Genomic DNA, 21,663 nt, shown 5'->3' with positions numbered 1-21,663 from the left:
ACCAGTGCCGGCAGCCAGGGGAAGGGAAGGCCTATTGCATGAATCTCTTTGTGCAACGAGCCTCTAGTACAATTATAATTACACTAGTGACCCGGTGCACGGATTCATGCACATTGAGAGGAAATTAATTAGAAGGTGGCTGGCGGGACGGGACTGGGAGAGACGGGCCAGACACACCCTGGAGCCAACCTCCCACAGTCCCTCCGCAGTGTCTACAGAGTGAGCAGGGTCCCTCCAGCAGGTGGGGTCTCTCGACCTGGCCTGTGGGGATCGGACTGAAACCGGCTCTCTGACATCCCCTAAGGCAGTGGTTCTCAACCTTCTGGCCCTTTAAATACAGTTCCTCATGTTGTGACCCAACCATAAAATTATTTTCGTTGCTACTTCATAACTGTAATGTTGCTACTGTTATGAATCATAATGTAAATATCTGATATGCAGGGTGGTCTTAGGCAACCCCTGTGAAAGGGTCGTTTGACTGCCAAAGGGGTCGCAACCCACAGATTGAGAACCGCTGCCCTAAGGGGTCCCAGAGTGTGAGAGGGCACTCTGCAAAGTTGCTGTTGTAGAGGGTGTGGAACACAAACACAAGTATGCAGTAAACCAGATTTGGGGCCGACAGTGCCCCAGCAATAACATAACCCATGGCTGAAAGTGAAATCACATGGCCCCGCAAGGAACCGGCTCCCTCCTCTCTGGTTTCAGGATGTGTCACCCGAGAATCGCCACTGCCAAGACACTGCAGCTCGGCAGCTCCTGCATTGAGCATCTGCCCCCTGCTGGTCAGTGCACATCATAGGGAATGGTCGGACCCTTAGCATATTAGCCTTTTATATATATAGAAGATATGTATTGTATATATATATACATATACATGCATATGTGTGTATACATATGGTATTTGAGTACACAATTTGGAAAATTAAGAATCATGGAAATAATACCCACAATCCTGCCATTCCAAAAAACCCAGATACCCACTATTAATATTTAATATAATAATCAGCTTTGAGAATTTTATTAGTGGGTCTCCTTATTCTGACTGAGATGATCATATGATTTTTAAATGTTAATGTGATGAAATGTATGTATAGATTTTCTAATATTAAACCATCTGTGCATATATGAGATAAACCAAACTTGGTTATAGTGTTTGATTTTTTTTATACATGTTTAAATTCAGCTTGCTGGTGTATTTTTTAAGTTTTTCATTCTACATTCATGACTGATATAGACCTATAATTTTTCTCTCACAATCTTAATCACTATGCTTTAAGTATGTTCAATTTGTTAAAAAAATTTTTTAAATTTTATTTTCATTATTGACAGTATTATAGATGTTCCCATTCTCCCCCTCCTACCTTTGGCGCCCTCTACCCAGCTTAACAGCTACTTTTGACAAGTAGAAGTAGGTGTGCATGTATTTTAATACCACTTACCACCAGAAACAGGGGCATCCATGAAAACTGCTCCCATTTTCTCAACTTCTTTGGCCAATTCTTTTGAAACCGAAGGATCAATAGTACTGGAATCTATTAATAGTGAGCCTTTCTTCACTTTTCTAAGTAAATAAATAAAAATATAGTTTTTCAAAAACACTATAGTTTTAAAAATATAGTTTACAATGCTGAATATACATTTCATGCAACTACCTATAGAACCAGAATCTGCTAAAAGCTGCCAGATATCAAGGTCATCTTTGGTTTAGTATTAAAGAATTATCAGAAATGGTTCAAAATCTCAAATTCATTTTCAGATCAATTATAGCTTTAAGTAAACCAAAACTCTTTCAAAGAAACCAAAATAATCTAATAAACTATATGGTATAAATTCTGGTTTTAGATGAAATACATACTAATCACAGTAAAATAGGTAAGCTAAGATTTAAGCAATTTAAAATATCTATGAACTTTAAAAGAGGTATTTGGTAGGATTTATATATTTTTTTTAAAGTAGCTGAGTCTCTTTTAAAAGTAATTTATTTGCTTTCAGAAAGACATATTGCAAATTTCAGATATCCATGTAATTTCTACTAGGTAGAATATAAGCAATTGAAATTTAGCCATTTGCTTCAGGATGGCGTATTCTTTAATAACTGTAACTTTTTTAAAGGCAAATTAAAATATCAAACAGGCAGAAAGGGAAATGTAGGAATGGACCTGGAAATCTCACAAAGTCTTTTTGTTCTTTATAGTAAATTTATATACATTCTTTGTTTAAAGAGGGAAATAGCCTTCTCATATATCATATTTCACACCAATATTTAAATGGCATTCTTATAGTAAAACATTTTTGTTTGTATTATAAGTGCAGACAATATACCTAGATAGATAATTCCTTTGTACTCTATGATATCACTGGCTAGGAAACTCTGACCTAAATTATATTTTATTTAAAGGACTATGATTAACCTTTATTTTTTTATTTTTTAGTTAATCCTAGCCCGAAGATATTTTTCCATTGATTTTTAGAGAGTAGAAGAGAGAGGGAAAGACAGAAAGAAATATCGATGTGAAAGAAACACATTGATTAGTTGTTTCCTTCACACGCCCTGACCAGGCCCCAGGCCAAGAAGGAGCCTGCAACTAAAGTACATGCCCTTGACCAGAACTGAACCTGGGACCCTTTGGTCTACAGGCCAACACTATATTCACTGAGCCAAACCAGCTAGGGCAGTGGTTTTCTATTCTTTTTTTTTTTTTAAATATAATTTATTGATTTTTTACAGAGAGGAAGGGAGAGAGACAGAGAGTTAGAAACATCGATGAGAGAGAAACATCGATCAGCTGCCTCCTGCACATCTCCTACTGGGGATGTGCCCGCAACCAAGGTACATGCCCTTGACCGGAATCGAACCTGGGACCTTTCAGTCCACAGGCCGATGCTCTATCCACTGAGCCAAATCGGTTTCAGCGGGCAGTGGTTTTCAATCTTCCTAATGCCACAACTCTTTAATACAGTTCCTCATGTTGTGGTGACCCAGCCATAAAATTATTTTCGTTGCTACTTCATAACTATAATTTTGCTACTGTTATGAATCATAATGTAAATATCTGATATGCAGGATGTATTTTCATTGTTACAAATTGAACATAATTAAAGCATAGTGATTAATCACAAAAACAATATGTAATTATATATGTGTTTTCAGATGGTCTTAGGTAACCCCTGTGAAAGGGTCGTTTGACCCCCAAAGGGGTCGCAACCCACAGGTTGAGAACTGCTGAGCTAAGGTATATGGTAACCTTTAATTAAAACTTCCCAAGACATTAATCAAATTATGACTGGAAAATTAGTACTGAATAAATATAAGTATTAAAGGAATATATAATTTCTAAATACTACAGAAAAGAAAAATCTTCCTATAGAAAAAAATAGCACGCAAAATGTTTGTAACAATTTCAGACATATAAATTGATCTGGCCCAAATGCAATAATTGTGTGTGTTCCACAGGAAAAAAAATCAGTATACTCTAATACAGATCACCTCAATACGTAGAGTTTCACTTTATGCAAAAAATTAAGTTTACCTATCTTCAGTGATATTATTTTTAAGATCTTAAATCTTTAAAAAATGGGAAATCATTTAAAAAATTATGCATGCACTGGATGTGGAGAAATGATCCTGACCCAGAAGAAAATAAAGAACCAATCATGAGAAGCAAATTATCGTTCAATGTAAAGCCAAACTCTTTCAAAGCACGCCCTAAATAAGACTGCTCTGGTAGTTGGCCACCATATTCCTTAGTAAAGGATATTAAATGTAGGATTTGTCTCCACCCAAGTTTTCAGTAACTTTTCCTTGAGAGGTAAAGCAGGGCCATAATTGGAACAGACTAGGTAACAAGGTAGGTAGGTCACCTCAGGACCACACACACTGTGCTCCATCCAAACTAGTATCTTTCAACACTCCCTGAAGCTAAATATTTATCTTATCAGTTTTCTGTCTAATATCCAAGTGTCTTTTGCTTTCAAGTTTGTTAGTTTTCCAAAGCAATTCAATTTCCAAAAACTTCAAATTTCATATTACAGCTTCATGAAATTAAACCCTTTTGTTTTAGCCCTTCATGTATATTCAGAGCCTACCCGTTTGTTCTACTTCTTTGCTGAAATTCAAAAACAAAACAAGTTAGGAACAGGAACCAGTAAGAGCAGAAAACTAAATTGGGAATTCAACCACTGTCATCCTAACATAACCACAAGGGTTTGGCAATAAGCAGCAATTAGCCAAGAGGTTCTGGAAGCCAGGGAAGCAAGGCACTGGCTAGGGGAAACTTTGACCTAAATTATATTTTATTTAAAGAGCAACTGCTAACCTTTAATTCCAACCCCTCAAAGTTCTTACTGCAGATGTGCTAACCCAGAGGACATACAATAACTTTTTATTACACAATAAAATGTTAAATAATGGTGTTCTTTCCAATGTTTGGTTTTATTTTTCATCGAAACCTTTTCCTGAATTTCTATAAACCATATTATGCTTGTAACATTTGTGGAGTTTAACATGCAAACTTTAAAAGTCTCTTAAACATGTTTCCAATGAAAGCATAAGTTTAATGCAAGAGTTAAAGGAAAGAAACGGAAGCAAAAAAAAAAAGTGTTCCCAAAAGTCACATACTTGACTTCAGTGAAAAAACAAACCCTTTACAACAAGAGAGAAACCACATGATTCACTTTTAAGAAATAAGAAAACAGTATGGAAAGTTTTAACCAGCATAACTGTAATTTCTTAGTAGTTTCAACAAATGTGAAATTCACGAACTATCATAATGAGAAAATATCCACAGTTGAGAAATACATACTTCAGAATTCCATTTGCTCCGGAATAAGCTTCTATTGCATTCATACTGGTGGGCAACATGGTAATAATTCTGTCAGCTTTTTCAGCTACATCTGCTGGGGAAGACACTACCTTTAAAAAAAAATTTAAAAGGCACATTTAAATCAAAATGTAGTTTCTAGAGCAAAAGTAGGATCTACTTTTTATGCATGCTGATAACAGTGACAGTGAACAAAACTCATCCTTGATTCCAAATGACAAAAAAAACCACCAAAACGTTTACTGCCTAAATCAGAGTCCGCTCTTACACACATACAGCTGCAGTTTATATGTTATCAAATGTACTGTTTATTTTTAAAAGTGTGAAGTGAACCGAGGGGGAAAGGGCAAAACCCAACAGTCCTGGGAACAGACAGACTTCTCAGGGATTCCTCCAACTTTGATTTTTAAACAGCCTACTTTTTTGGTAGATACTTTGACTAAGGAAAACATTCTAATACAACAGGGGCTGGTTACCAAACTACAGGGTTTACCGGTATTTCAATGGGCAGCAAAATCCCCTAGTAAAATGATCAAGTCCAGATCCTCTAGTCCAGCCGTGGGCAAACTACGGCCCGCGGGCCGGATCCAGCCAGTTTGAAATGAATAAAACTAAAAAAAAAAAAAAAGACCGTACCCTTTTATGTAATGATGTTTACTTTGAATTTATATTAGTTCACACAAACACTCCATCCATGCTTTTGTTCCGGCCCTCCGGTCCAGTTTAAGAACCCATTGTGGCCCTCGAGTCAAAAAGTTTGCCCACCCCAGTGTCTAGTCTCTATTTTCATAAAAAAGAAAGAAAGAAAAAAAAAGCCCTGGCTCACGCGTCTCAACAGCTGGAAGGTTGGCCTGAGCACCAAAGGGTCACGGATTCAATTCCCAGTCAAGGGCATGTACTTGAGTTGCAAATTCGATTCCTGGCCCCAACTGGGGTGCATGTGGGAGGCAACCAATTGATGTGTCTCTCTCACATCAATGTTTCTCTCCTCTCTCTCCCACCGTCTTTCTACTCTCTAAAAATCAATAGAAAAAATATCCTTGGGTGAGGATTAACAAAACAAAAAAAGAAAGAATTCTGCCTGTTTCAGAAAAGAAAAGGTCAGGACAAGGACATGAGCACTTCCTGCACTGACTGTGAGTACTACCATGAAGGCTGAGAGCATAAGCTACCAAGACTCATGTGGAAACTATATACAAGATAGACATACAAATACGCATCAAGCTATGCTTTCATTTCAACCCTCATTTCTGCTTCCATGATGACCAGGAACTGGCTGAAAAGTTGCTCTATTCAATCTCTATATGTGTGCATGCCAGCATGGGTGTACACACCCTTACCATACCCCAACCTCTTGATCTCTCTCATATATACACCTTGATTCACCTGGCCAACCACTCAGCAACCAAAGAAATCAAAAGAGACCAGGAGCTCACTCCTTGACTCAAACCCTCCTTTAACAGAAAGAATCCACCACCCAATTGTCCCCAAAGCTCCTCTAAAGCTCTCTCTCTCTTTAGAAAAAAACAAAAGATTAATAGGAGGATAATTAAAGATTTCTCCATAGAATGATTGGCATATGTATTAGAAATTGACATATTCTCTACTAGAGAATATTAAGTGACATGTAAGCACCTTAGGAATGGAAGAGCCAATGCTTTTCATGTGGTGAAAATACATGTAACATTTTCTTGTAGTCTTTGATCCAGAGTTGATGAAAAGTGAAAGAATGGGAAACCAAGCACAGCGTGTAACCTAAATATTATAAGCTAGATGTAATTTACATTTCAATTTTCCATAACAGACTATCACCTACCTTCTAAATAAAATTCTAGATAAATGTGGTTTTAACATAAATTTCGTAAGTCATACTTTAAAATTTCAGACACTCAAGTATCCCCAGCACCTTGTATATTAACATTAAGTGATATCAAACATCTCACATCTCAACAAAAACAAAAGATATTCTCTCTCTTTTAATGTTTCATTTTAAAGGCAATATAGCATTTTAGAGTCTATAATGCGGCATATTTAATATATTTTGATATATCATAGGGATTTGCCACAAATAATTCTGGGAAAAAATATTTTTTCCATCAATTACAAAGAAACACTTAAGTTGCCCTGGCCAGTGTAGCTCGGTCATCCTGTGTACCACAAGGTTGCCGGTTCGATTCCCAGTCAGGGCACATGCCTGGGTTACAGGCTGGATCCCCAGTGTGTTTCCCTCTCACATCAACGTTTCTCTTTCTCTCTCCTCTCCTTCCTCTCTGAAGTCAATAAAAATATTTAAAAAGAAGAAATAATTAAGTTAAATGAACACCCTTCCTACACCCAAATAAATTCTGAGATTCAAAAAGAGGTAACTATTTCCTGGCAAACAGTTCAAGTTCTCTCAAGAAAAATATAGCTCAGTAAGATGAAGAAATTAAAAAAAAAAAAAAGTTGTAGGAATCATAGTTCTCTATTCCTGGACTGTATCAAGGATATGGGTTACACAGAGAGCCCCCATCTGTTCATTTCTACTTAAATAAAGTAAACACAATGCGAAAACGGTGGCATACCTTTCAGTGGCCTTTCCTCCTATAGCAGATCTTCCAGGGACTGCAGTAAGCCTTAAGGTCTTAGAGTCAATTTTAGACTTTCTCTTAGGAATTGAGAGAGACTCTTCCATGGAAGGAAATTCAATTTCATCTAGATAACGCCTTGAGCGGTGCCCTCAGGGGCACCAACAATTAGCTCACAGACCTAAAGATGCTTCACACCTCCAAGATTCTCATGCCAATGAACTGGCAGTGCCAACTCATGCAACTGCCAAGTGCATGGGGTGGCCAATCAGCCCCCTGCATCCCTAGCATCTGCTTCTTGGGATGCTTGTGTTGCCAGAGGACCACTAACCCCTCAATTATACAGGAAAGTAGTGTCAAAGTCACAGGTCCGGAAAAAACACACAATCATAGTGATAGCTGGAATGTGATCACTGTATTGGCCACAACTGCACCCTAGCTAATGACTAGATACAATTGGTGCATTATAATAAGTCTCTAATTTGTACTACAGAAGGCATGTTTATTAGACAGATAGACGTGTGTGTCTGGCTATTCAAATCATCTTGCCTTCCTTGTGATAACTTCAAGAGTCTGAAATAATTGACTGACAAAATTTGGCCAGGACTCAAAAGCTGGAGGGAAAAAAAACAACAAAACCTTGTTGCCTGTCTGACACTAACCACAAAAAGGAGCCAAACTAATTAAAGTCCCTTCAATTCCATTTGCTAATTGAATGGATAAGCAAAGATGGCACGGATCAGTGAAAGGAACTCTAATTTGGGAAGCCAGACACGCAGGTTTAGTTACATACAGTTCAGCCACTAAGTAATGTGTGATTTTGTGCAAATCACTTAACCTGTCTGGCTTCAGTTTCTGAACCTACAAAATAAGAAGAGTCATTTGGGTTATCTTTAAGGTTTTCTAACTCTAAAGTAGAAAGAAAATGTAGGCAAAGAAACTTTCATATTTAGTAACCTTAAGTTCGATGAAGGTACAGCCTCTGTAAAAAAAAAAAAAAAAAAAAAATGGAGGGGTGTGCTGATGGGTTGGGAAGCACCTGCAATGACTCAGAACAAATGTATAGCATTAGCAGGGCTCCAGTACACCTCCGCCTCTGTGGACAGTCACTGACCTGGCTCACTCTGGGCCATGGCTATGCTCAGATCGTCATGGCCATCCCAGAACAACCTCTTGCTAATTCCAATTGCCACATTCTTATGTTATTATGAACTAGAGGCCCGGTGCACAAAAATTTGTGCACTCCGGGGGGAGGGGTGGTCCCTCAGCACGGCCTGTGCCCTCTCGCAGTCTGGGACCCCTCAGGAGATAACGACCTGCTGGCTTAGGCCTGCTCCCGGGTGGCAGAGGGCAGGCCCAATCCCTAGGTGCAGCCCCTGGTCGGGCTCAGAGCAGGGCCGATTGGGGAGTTGGGGCGCCGCCCCTGTCATGCACAGAGCAGGGAGATTGGGAGGTTGTGATGCCACCCTCAGTCACGATCAGGGTAGGGCCGATTGGGGGGTTGGGGCACCGCCCCCTGTCACACTCAAGGCAGGGTCCATAGGGAGGTTGCGGCGCCACCCTCGGTCACGCACAGAGCAGGGCCAATCAGGGGGTTGGGGCACTGCCCCCTGTCACTCACAGAGCAGGGCCCATCAGGGGGGTTGGGGCTCCGTACCCTGTCACGCACAGAGCAGGGCCAATCAGGGGGTTGGGGCGCTGCCACTCTCACACTCAGGGCAGGGCCGATGGGGAGGTTATGGCTCTACCCCGTCACACACAGAGCAGGGCCCGTGGGGGGGGGGGGGGTTGGGGGAGCTCCCCCCTATCAGGCACAGAGCAGGGCTGATCAGGGGGTTGGGGCGCCTTCCCCTGTCACGAACAAAGCAGGGTGGATAGGGAGGTTGTGGCCCCGCCCTCTGTCACACACAGAGCTGCAGGGCGATCAGGGAGTTTGGGCGCTGCCCCCTGTCACGCTGATCCCGGTGCTGGGAGGCATATTACCCTTTTACTATATAGGGTAGAGGCCTGGTGCATGGGTGGGGCCAGCTAGTTTGCCCTGAAGGGTGTCCTGGATCAGGGTGGGGGTCCCCACTGGGGTGCCTGGCCAGCCTGGGTGAGGGGATGATGGCTGTTTGCAGCTGGTCACACACCCTTCAGGGTGGGGGTCCCCACTGGGGTGCCTGGCCAGCCTGGGTGAGGGGATGATGGCTGTTTGCAGCTGGTCACACATCCTTCAGGGTGGGGGTCCCCACTGGGGTGCCTGGCCAGTCTGGGTGAGGGGCTGAGGGCTGTTTTCAGGCTGGGGGTGACTGAAGCTCCCAACTCCTCCTTTTTTTCTTTTTTTTTTTTTTTTATTCTGGGCCAGCTTTAGCTTTGAGGCTTGGCTCCAGCTCTTAGGCCTCTGCCTGAAAGTAGGTTTCTGGCCTTTGCTTACAATGTTGCGAATCTGCTGGCTGAAGTCCAGCGGTATTTGTTACAGAGTTTCTTAAACTGCCAGCTCAGAGGCCTGTAGCCTCATGTTAGTTTCAAGCTGCCTGGCTGCCGGCTGCCATCTTGGCTGACAGTTAATTTGCATATCTCGCTGATTAGCCAATGAAAAGGGTAGCGGATGTACGCCAATTACCATGTTTCTCTTTTATTAGTGTAGAAGATAAGGATGACTCTCCTTTACCATAATCTTAATTTTGACTGCAGGAGATTGGCTCCCTTGTGTATCATGATATCTACAGACTTTATAAGTTTTTGTAGCCAATTTCTCTGGATTTAGATTCATTCAGTGGTTCTCAGCCTTCTGGCCCTTTAAATACAGTTCCTCATGTTGTGACCCAACCATAAAATTATTTTTGTTGCTACTTCATAACTGTAATGTTGCTACTGTTATGACTCGTAATGTAAATATCTGATATGCAGGATGGTCTTAGGCGACCCCTGTGAAAGGGTCGTTCGACCACCAAAGGGGTCACAACCCACATGTTGAGAACCGCTGATCTATATGCTAGTACACATCAATGACAGCTGTGCAATACAAAGAGTAGAAGACTAGATAAATTAAAGACAAAACCTGCTTTGCTGAGTGAGGGGAAGGAAAAAAGGGTGAGGGCATCAGACCCTGAGCTAATCAAAAGGAATTGCATCTCCTTTATGCATATCCATTGGAAGGAGACCATTAACTAGTTGCTTTACATTAAGAGGAAAAATTTCACTATCTCTTCTTGACAAAAGTCACAGAAGTCAAGCTGAGCACTGCTTCCCAGTAACTGGGTAAGATAAACTTGCAAAGAAGTAGGATGAGCATGACCTTGGTTTAATTTGCCACTTTGTGTTTTTTAATCTTCCCAAGTAGAAAAGCATACACTATGCTTTAAAAACTGACAAAACTGGTTTGTGCCTGTATCTTGAAACATTTGGTAGACAATGATGGAGCCCACTCAGCAAGAGACTTTTAAAGTTCTCATTTAACAAGACCTGAGTGGATGCCAGATTAAATCCTAGGAGAATTATTTAAGCAGACATGTTCAGCCTTACAACCCACGAACAACAGGATGCTTTCCAAGTTTTTAAAGAGAAAACAAAAGAGAATCTAATTAAGCCCAGTTCAACCAGAAAACTCATGCAGAAATGGTGTAAGACTTTTGGCACAGATCAGTGGCATCTCCAGGGAAATTCCTTAGACAATGAAAATAAAAATGAAGCACAAATCATATGCCCTTGATGCTAAAAGAGAAATCAGTATCTTCTGCAAAATACAAGTGGCACGGAAGGGATGGTGCAGAACATGTTCTTAAGCAGCAATGCTGTCAAATCACTATCTCCTAAAAATATGTCTACATTTTCTTCCACAGCACCCTGGACTCAATGACTCAGCCAAGGCAGTATTGTGTCTCTCTGTGTGGTGTTAGAGAGTGAAGATTTGGGAGAAATATGGTAGAGACACAACATTCATAACAACAGTAGTAATACCACACACTTACTCTGTGCCAGGTTCTCTAGCACAAAGAGGAAGGTACTATTACTATCCCCATTTTATAAGATGAGAAAATTTAAGTAGAAAGAAGTTAAATAATTTGTCTGAAGTCACACAGCCAGCACAAGGAAGAGCTGGGATTTGAGCACAGGCAATCAGGTTCCAGGGCTTGTGTTTTTAAAACTGCTACATTCACAATTTACTGATTTATGATTTCTAATATACCAAGGCCTAAGAGTTATCATGGGTTATATTCTCAGAAAAGATGCTAGAAGTTGAAATGAGGCATGTAGGTTAAACCTGAATTTCCAATAGAAATAAGGATACAATAAAGGGATACTGAAAGAAGAATGCACAATTTTTTTTTATGAAAATGACTACAAATAATATATTTAACCAGTTATAAATGCCCTATTAGATTAGGCTAACATTTAAAGGCATAAATAAGTTGGTTAAATACAGTGAGGTAAGACATATGTAACATGTCAAAGTTTTGATTCCCTTCAGAACCCGTGTATAATTTTTCACTACTAGGTAGAGCTTGAAGAAAAACCTCTGGGGTTGGAACATTCCAAAGCATTTCTTCGCCTGGATCTGCAAGTGCCCAACTCGCCCCTTGAGGGGAGGGAGGATCCTGCCTGCAGAAAGCAGGGCTAAGAGCAGGCAGAAAGGAATCTGACTACATCTGTGCCCAAAATTCAGCTGTGCTGGGATCAGACCACTCCCCAGCTCTTCAGTTATATAAAACAGTAAATCCCCCGATTTTGCTTTTTAGAAAAAAATAAAGAAGAAATAGCACTTCTTCAAGGAGATGTCCAAAGATCTTTAGAACCAGTTGACTGCTTTTGATCCAGATATGCCTATTTTGGTACTTTTTCTCCCTAAAAATTTCCCACTAACAATACAGTAGGCACTAGGAATCAACTAGCCAGCAATTCTGCAATCTTTGGGTAGGGGGAGGAACTCTTTTCTTGGACTACCATTTCATCAGCTGCACTTGACATAGTAACATATGGGAAGAAGGGGATGCCTGTCCTTAAAATGTAATAGTCAACTCAAATATAGTCTGAATTTTTAAACCCTAACCCCTTCATTGCACTATTGTGCACAATAGCAGGAAGTTTCAAGGTTTTCACCTCCATTTTTCTATCACATCCCTAGTCTTGACTTTGTCTTATAGTAGAATGAAACTTACATTTTATTTTATCCAAAAATATTTAAAACTAAATATGAAATACTGACATTTTACTATATAAGAACTTATTCATCCAAATTAACGTTACCTTTTAAAGTAACATTCCTAGGAGATGACATTGCCACTGTTCAGATGACATTGCCACTGTTCAGAATGTTTTTTAAGCTGCTAGCATAAATCATTTGTCAACGAATGTTTTCATTTTATTATGACATGATACTTCCCCTCAGGCCCAAAGCTTTTTTACCCTTTATCGCTCTCCATTCATCTACCCTCCACTTCTGGTATTATAATCAATACTCAGAGGACTTCTTAGAGCTGAGACTCTTAGGCCAGCAGAGATGTGAGATGAGCTGTGGGAAAGAGGATTCTGTCTGCCAGGCTTGCTGCTTCAGTGTGAACCACACACAGAATTTTTCCCACCATGTGGGGGGCAGGGGTGGGTACTGCACACCAGAAGCTAAAACAAGCCTTCATTCTTCACCACTCTCGAGGGGCAGCTACCCAGAACCCAGCTTCTTTCCTTCCTCACACCCACTTACGTATCTCAGGGAAGATGGAAAAAAAGAAAATGTAATAATTCAGTCTGTGTCCCAGAACCTTCTCATTTATTTTCAGAAATCTGAGAGACCTTGTCTCCATAACTTTCATTTCACTTCTGTTTGAAGGTGATTAAAGATTATACACAATGTCGGTGTAGTTTCCTACCAGAAATAAAATGACTCTTAACCGTTATTTATTTTTTTCCTCCTCAAAAAAATCTGTTTCAGCACTTTATATTAGAGTCAAAATACAATTTTAGTAGAAACATCCTTGTAATGTTCTTTATCTTGCGACCTGAGACACATCTGATACCTTGCCATATCTGACTCAAACTATTTTATTCTACACAGCACTCCTAGACACATGGCAGGGACTCAACCTTTATGTGTTAACCTAAAGTAGAAATCTCTAGGAACCTGGGAACTGAGGCTTCCACCTTTAAAGAAAATTGCTTCTTTATCCCCATTTTTCATCTGGATAAATCTACTTATTCTGCTATTCTGTTAAATGTGTACATTTCAGAGAGAACTTCCCTAATTGCATTCTCACCCAATATAGTGCACATTTTACTAAAGACTAATGAAACTCTTTTTCTTTTGACTTATCCATTTGTAAGCTATGCTGAACTGGTACTACAATCAGTTTTCAGAGATTGTAATGGGCATAGCAGCCACCGCCTTACCCTGAAAAGTTCCTTGACACTCATACAACACCACTGCTGTCCCCATATGACACAACGACAGGAAGGGAAGTAGTTGGAGAATACCAATTCTGCAAATGGCCTCTCTCTCTAAGTTGCCTCAACCTGCTCTTTACATAGGCATTGCATTTCTCAGTATTTATTTCAAGTCTATTAACCAGAAGTTGACTACAGTAGAAGTTCGGTTCTCAAACATAATTCATTCCGAAAGGCTGTTCAAGAAGCGATTTGTTAGAAAATGGAATCATTTTTCGCCATTAGAAATAAATGTATGTTGAATTAATCCATTCCAGACCCCCAAATGATTCTGTTTTAACATTTCTTATATACAGTACATGTCTAACGTATCGTTTAATCTATACTTTTTTCTTAAATTTAAAGAACCACCCCTACTAACCTTAAACAAATTTTTCATATATCATTGCCTATAAAGTGCTATCACTTGCTGCTTTTTGTTTAATCAATTAACAAAATTTTTTCTACCTATTCAATTCCCTGTGATTGTTGTCTTGTGAGTACTTTCACACCCTTGGCAATATTAGCACTCTGGGTGGCCTCTTTATGTTTTAAATTGTGCTAATTGTCACCAGCAACAAAAGAGTTATCTCCTTTACCATGCTTTTTGTCCTGCTGAAGCATCAGCATGAAAGGCTTGTAAGGTCAAAAACTGAAGTTTTGGTTGACAACCGAGACAATTTTTCTGTGAACAACTTGGTGGAGAACCGAATTGCTCGAGATAGGAGACTTTTGAGAAATGAGGTTTGACTAGTTAATAGTATATTTTTTCTCTCACTTTCTATATTTCTCAGAAATTTTTTAGTATTCTCCCAGTTCTGGGATTATATTAAACCCCCAGTTGCCCCTCTACAACTTGTAAAAGAAGTCCCTTCATATCTTGAAAAAACAAAACTCTAAATCCAGTTAACACGTGGCCTTCTGTGTATATATATATACCATAGACGGAAAGAAATAAAATGAGCAATCAAGTTTACAACTCCATTGGGTATACCAAGAAGCAGTCACTTATTTGAATGTACATTCATTTTTAAACATCAAAATCTTAAGAAGAGACCTTACCTGTTCACCTGCTTCTCGAAACTCTTTGCATGCATCAGGGAACACATCATAAATAACGAGGGGGTAGCCATGCTTCATGAGATTTTTTGCCATTGGATTCCCCATGTTGCCTAGTCCAATAAATCCAACTGGAGTCTTAGAGGCCACTGACCTAGAACACACTGATTTCAATGCATTACTTTCAATAAGAGCAGGTAACATTTTTTATTGCAAACATCGTTTAACATTAGTAAGCCAACTGTTTGTGTGTTTTTTTGTACCCATCTCCCCGTTCCCTCCCCTTTGGCAACCATCATCTTGTTCTTTGTATCTACTAGTATGTGTCAGTTTGGTCAACTGTTACTTAGATGTTTTCCATTAAAAACTTTTTAAAGACTAGTTTTTAACTAATGATCTAATCACATTTACAGATATTGACAATGTGCATGCAGACTAACTTCTACTTTAGTTTTTCAGGAAACAATAATTTTTAAGCAATCTCTTTTCTAGAACATCCCTTTATCATCTTATTTTTTTTTCTTTTTTAAAAAATATATTTTATTGATTTTTTACAGAGAAGAAGGGAGAGGGATAGAGCCAGAAACATTGATGAGACTGATCAGCTGCCTCCTGCACGCCCCCCAGTGGGGATGTGCCCGCAACCAAGGTACATGCCCTTGACCTGAATCAAACCTGGGACCCCTGAGTTCGCAGGCCGACGTTCTATCCACTGAGCCAAACCGGTTCGGCTTATTATTATTTTTTAATCCTCACCTGAGAATATGTTCATTGATTTTTAGAGAGAATAAGGGAGGGGGAAGGGGATGTAGCAGGAGAGAGGAAGGGGGAGAGAGAGAGAGAGAGAGACTTTATCATTTTTAACAATAAACTTTAAAATGTTATTTATAAAATATATATTATGTACTTTATTATATGAAGGTTTCTAGATTCCTCATAATTATATTTATTTCATAATAATGCGTATAAAAAACAGAAAGTATTCAATAAAACCTATAGTTTGGACAAGGTCCAAAAATAGAGAATTTTTTACATCCCCTCCAATGGTATAAAAAAGTCTGAATACAATGTTAACAAAGGAGACTGTACTTCAACCCAAAGTCACAGGTTTATAAATAGGTTCTAAGAGCAGGGGGACACTTCCAAAGGCTTTAAATGGCAAGGTTAACAGTCCCAGGACCTTGGGTTAAGGAGTCGGTGCCCTTTCAGAAAAGAGGCACTTCCATTTATAGGGAAAAAGTCCTTCTTTTAAAAAGCTATATGCTAGTAGTTTTATTTGATTTTCTTCTTTTTCACAAAAGTATTTTTTTTAATATATTTTATTGATTTTTTACAGAGAGGAAGGGAGAGGGATAGTTAGAAACATCGATGAGCAAGAAACATTGATCAGCTGCCTCCTGCACGCCCCCTATTGGGAATGTGCCCGCAGCCAAAGTACATGCCCTTGACCAGAATCGAACCTGGGACCCTTGAGTCCGCAGGCCGACGCTCTATCCACTGAACCAAAACGGTTAGGGCACAAAAGTATTTTTGAAGTCACACTCTGGCCAGACAGAGCAGAGAGGCTCTGCATTGCCATGAAAATAATATTAGAGGTTATTTCAGTTTCTGGAATTAGAAGTCCACTCAACAAATATTGACTACATCGAGTTCTACGACAAAGCTCGGAGACAGACACTGATATGGGCCTTGCCCTTGAAAAGTTCAGTCCAGCCAGAAAGAACGAGAAATAACTCCTTGTCTTGTCCCCTATCATTTCCCACCTTATTTTTCTTTTTCTTTCAAGGGCTCCAGTTTTAAAACTGTGTAGTGTACAAACTAACCACAGTCACTCTTTTAAGTTTCAAGTCCTCTCAACTTATGAATCTCTACTTTCCTTGACCTTAATCTACATGCAATGAGATTTCTTAAAAGCAAATTATTTGAAGCCCTGATGCTTAAGAATCAGAGGTCTTCTTGGGTTAAAAGCATATTTAATTCCTTTTAACTTGATGATCATCTGTACCATTTCCATTAAATATGGGTGTCATTCTTGTGCATCATCACCTCACCAATGCACGGTTTAAAACAATGGGTATAAAAGGAGCCCCATGCCTGACTTTCTGGTCCACAAGAGGTTCAATGATGATGATAAACAGCATATTCATCAGTAGAACAAGAATCAGAGGGGGTTTATATCAATCAGAAGACTAGTTCAGCTTCTGAAATATTGACAGGATAGCAATTCCTAGTGATGAGGTCTTAGAAGAGCTGAAGTAGAGAGCTGATGTTAGTTGCTGAGGTTGAGGTGAAAGCAATGAGGCCCTTGGCGCTCTCCCTCCAGGGAGCACACATGTACTATTCCCTTGCCCCTCTCCTTCCCCCACAGGTGTGCATCTCCTAACCTCTGAGGGACCCCAGAAGACTTGCAACTAGGGGAGCAATGGGCAGTGGCAGCCAGGCTAAGCCCCTGAACCTGTCTCCAGCGCCCCTTTTCCTCTGACTTCTCAGTGAGCCAAAGCAGCCCAGCCAGGGCTCTCCTGTTGCTTCTTCTATGCTCTTCCTTGTTTCACTGTCCTAAGTATATTTTTGCTTTGGCCAATAAATTCTTGCTGGCTTTTCTAAAAAAGATAAAAATTAAAAAATAATGAGGCCTTTGCCCTGGCTGGTGAGGCTCTGTTGGTCGGAGTGTTGTCCAGGACACCGAAAGGTCTCAGATTTGATTCCCAGTCAGGGCACATGCCTAGGGTTCAATCTCTAGTATGCTGCATATGGGAGACAACCAATCGATATTTCTCTCTCTCCCTCCCTTCCTTTCTCTCTCTCTCTCTCTCTCGAATCAATAGAAACATGTCCTCAGGTAAGGATTTTTTTAAAAATCTATTAAAGTTAAAAAATTTTAAAGAATAAAAAGAATAATCAGGCCTAGAATTTTAATTGGCCAAAATAAAAATCAATGAAGATGAAGTCTTTAACAAGGGCTCTGTTCTCTTCATAACATCTTTGCTTGTGGCTAAGTTCAAGAAAGGGTTATATAATTAGGTGATTTGATGTCATAAGAGAAGAGTTTATTTACTGACAGTGATATTTAAGAACTCTCAGTTTAGAAGGCTGAAATTCCTATCCATGCAAGGTTAATTCCTAGATGTATGCCCTTGAACTAACAAGTTACTTAACTTCTGTAGACATTTGTATCAACAAGAGTAACTCATTCAGAAGGTTATTGTAACTACTTGAGATAATACATGTAAAGCATTAAACAGTGCTTGGCACATGATAGTGAATAAGATTTGCTACTTTTGCTATCAATGGTCAAGAAGTGGCACAAGGGTACAAGTCATATGCCAAATGTCTAAGGAAACACAGATTTTAGTTAACGTGATGCATCAGAAGGTGTTCTTGTACAGTATATAAGAATATGTTCCTGCCCGGCTGGTGTGGCTCCTGCATCGACCCAGGAACCAGGAGATTACCTGTTCCATTCCTTGTCAGGACACATGCCTGGGTTGCAGCTCAATCCCCAGTGGGGATCGTACAGGAGGTGGCCAATCAATGTTTCTCTCTCATCAATGTCTCTTTCTCTCTCTCTATCCCTCTCTTTCCTCTCTCTCTAAAAATCAATAAAAACGTATTTTTAAAAAAGAATATGCTCCCAAAGGAACAGATATTCAAAGTAGTATAACAAAAATATTATCCTAAAAATTTTCAAACTTAAATAATGCATCTTCCGCATTATGCTAAGCCAGTCAATGAAGGAAAAATACCACATGATCTCACTCATTCATGGATAATAGAGACCATTATAAACTTTTGAACAATAATAGATACAGAGGCAGAGCTGCCTCAAACAGACTGTCAAACTGCAGCGGGAAGGCTGGGGAGGGTTGGGGGACAGGAGGGCGGGGGGTAAGAGATCAACCTAAGGACTTGTATGCATGCATATAAGCATAACCAATGGACATAAGACACTGGGGGATAGGGGAGGCTAGGGGACTGTCAAGGCCGGGGGGGAAAAAAGGACACGTATGTAATACCCTTTGTAATACTTTAAGCAATAAAAAAAAAAAGAATCTGGGGGAAAAAAAATAATGCATCTTCCTTTAAGTAAGTCACACACATTAATGTGTAGAAATAGTAGTACAGTTAGAAAACAGCTAAAATCAAGCTGGTAGAAAGTCAGTCTACACAATACAAAGGAGATACTGATGAGTAAAGAAGCTAGTTGGAGCCCTAGCTGGTGTAGCTAAGTAGTTAGAGCGTCAGGCCTCGAACCGAAGGGTCGCTGGTTTGATTCCCGTTCAAGTGCGCATACCTGGGTTATAAGTTCATTCCCCTGGCTGGTTGGGGGCACATTCCAGAGCAACCAATTGATGTGTCTCTCTCCAAAAAAAAAAAGTTACTAAACTAAGGTTGGAGACTTATTTTATAAAGGCTTTCACTTTTGAGTCGTTATTTCATTATTTTAAATTTTTATTTATTGCTATTGGTGGGGCGGAGAGAAACTATAGAGGGCCTGTGTGTGCAGATTTTTAAAAATCTGTATAAAACTAAATTTACTTACCTTCTAAGGTAAAATACAAAATTTACTTTTATTAAATGGCGATCGAATAGTAATATATGTAGTTTAATATTGCTTATTTTTTATTTCCTTTTTGATACTTTAAATATTAAGAGGTACTATTAACTGGCAACTTTCAGGTCTCATTTTTTTAATGTAGTAAATAATTATATGGAGCGTTATAGCACCACCATCCATATGATATAAACATCTTAAACATACAATGGAGACAAATAACCCACAGAATTCAGAACACTAAATGTGTTGCTATTTGAACATGGTTCTTTTCTTAATGTCTCTAGGCTCCAAAGTTGCAGGTAGATTTTTTTTTAAGACTCCAATTCAAAAAACTTAACAGTTTTGTACTAAACTATTAACAAAAACATTTAAAACAATTACTGAGGTGTTTTTAAACAATCATCACAAAAAGAACTACTTAAAATTTATCATAAATCTCTATTCATAGAGCATCTCTGTGTCAAAGGACCCAAGGAACAAGATCTCGTGCTGAAGCAGTCTAACCAGCATTATGGAACAGCATTCCAGTTTACAGAGACGGTTATTATAGCCTTGGGGCCCAGGCTCTTCTATCACGAATTGTAATAACTTTAAAACCCCAAAAGGTGCATCAAGAGTTCATTAAAACGTCGTTTGAACACATTATGAAACCACAAAACAAATCAAAACGGAAAGAACTGCACCTTCATGTGAAAACTGGTTGGACATTTGCTACTGTGGAAAAGTGACTAATCCATTTTTTTTTTTAAGTTTCTCTAAAGTGGGAGCCTTTTTTTTTTTTTTTTTTTTTTTGTAGCTCAGAACAGTAGCTCAAATAGCAGTTACAATAAAGTTTGGCAGGTTCAGTGAGTTTGTATCTTGTTACTGTGATTCTGTATCAGACATCTGTTCTCTTGCATCACATGGAGGAAGCCTGCCCTTCTCAAGTCAGGGAAATTCATTCTTCTGCTTAGCTTTTACTGAGAGGGAGGAAGGGGAGCTATGAAGACCTCAAGTCCTAAACTGCTGTATCTTAAATCAAAGATTAAAAAAAAAAAAAATACAAAGGCTTTTTGAGAATCCAGAGTATGAGCTTGCAGTGCGGTGCTACAACTCTCACACTTTTACAGGAAAACAATGGCAGTGTCCTCACAGATCAAGCAATTTTTCAATTAGAGAGAAACCCTGGTGTGCCAGGAAATGCAGGAATGAGGAAGAACCAAGGACTAACGGTCTAGATCCTGCTGGATAGATGCCCTAATTCACTTGCCCAGGGAGCCTCAGGTTCTTCACCTGGAAAATGAAAATGATTTTATCTCTGTGGGTCTAAACTCTAAAACCTGTCTCTCCCCAAGTCCATGCTTAGCTTCCCTAACTTGTAATGTACTGGGGAGAGGGAGGGAGGATAGGTCCGGGCCTCGATTTTGAGGACGTGTCAAGTGTTTGGGTTAATAATTGGACAGAAGTGCCACCTCCGGGGAGCACAGTTCCAAAGAAGGGGCGGTGGGGAAGCCCGCCTCGCGGGTCAAGGGTGCGTTACAACTTTGCTCGAACGACTTACCAACTGATTGGCATTCACACCACTTGTGTAAAACCATCTTGTCCGATTAAGGTGGTTATTAAACAAAAACCAGGCCCCGCTGCCCAAGGGAGCGCGCCCACCCTGGGGGTGCACCCCAGGGGAGCTAAATGCCAGCCGGCGCTGCAAGGCCGGGGTCGCAGGGGTGAGTGCGAGGTCGCCCCGGTGGCTGGGCGGACTGGTCCTCGAGCCCTAACTTACTCCAAAGGAGCGCGCCCCGGACCCAAATATCATTCCCTTTCACCCCAGGTCCTCCCACCCCTACCTACGTCCCGACAAGGGCGCTGAACGCCATTCACCTGGATTCGGGGCAAGGGTACTAGGGGGAAGGAAACACAGCGGCGCCAGACACCAGGCCCTGGGACCAGCCAAAATGTGGGGTGGTGAGCCCCGACCCAACCGCAGCGCCTCCCGTGAAAAAAGACCTCTTGGGCCGTCAGGTCGCGAGAAGTGGGCGGCCGGAGGAGGGACGGGGAAGGAGGCGCGAGGTCCTTACCCGCTGCAAGGCTGGCCGCTGCCGGCCGCTGCCGGCGGCTCCAGTACCGGAGGCCGGAGGCGGCTCCACGGAGCCATAAGGAGGCTGCCATGCTGCCCCCGCCCCGCCTCCCCGCTGTGACCTCCGCCGCTCCGGCTCGCCCACTGACTGCGAGTGTACGCGGCCAGGCGGGCGGACACCGCACCGGCGTGGACCGCGCGCGCACGCGC

The 21,663-nt window shown here is 40.5% G+C and overlaps 1 protein-coding gene across 1 annotated transcript in view; it reads right to left on the bottom strand.

Moving 5' to 3' along the window:
* The window catches only part of HIBADH (3-hydroxyisobutyrate dehydrogenase), a 102,847-nt gene extending 81,201 nt beyond the window's left edge, over positions 1-21,646 (bottom strand). The window contains exons 1-4 of the mRNA XM_036327794.1: positions 21,455-21,646; positions 14,849-15,009; positions 4,803-4,912; positions 1,440-1,561 (exon numbers count right to left, since the gene is read on the bottom strand). Of these exons, the coding sequence (XP_036183687.1) occupies positions 1,440-1,561; positions 4,803-4,912; positions 14,849-15,009; positions 21,455-21,545 (484 nt within the window). The 5' untranslated portion in view covers positions 21,546-21,646. The remainder of the gene's footprint in view (positions 1-1,439; positions 1,562-4,802; positions 4,913-14,848; positions 15,010-21,454) is intronic.
* Between the last annotated feature and the right edge of the window lie 17 nt (positions 21,647-21,663).

The sequence above is a fragment of the Myotis myotis genome, unplaced genomic scaffold (assembly GCF_014108235.1).
Source record: "Myotis myotis isolate mMyoMyo1 unplaced genomic scaffold, mMyoMyo1.p scaffold_m19_p_11, whole genome shotgun sequence".
NCBI lineage: Eukaryota > Metazoa > Chordata > Mammalia > Chiroptera > Vespertilionidae > Myotis > Myotis myotis.
This window is presented reverse-complemented; position numbering and strand designations above follow the sequence as displayed.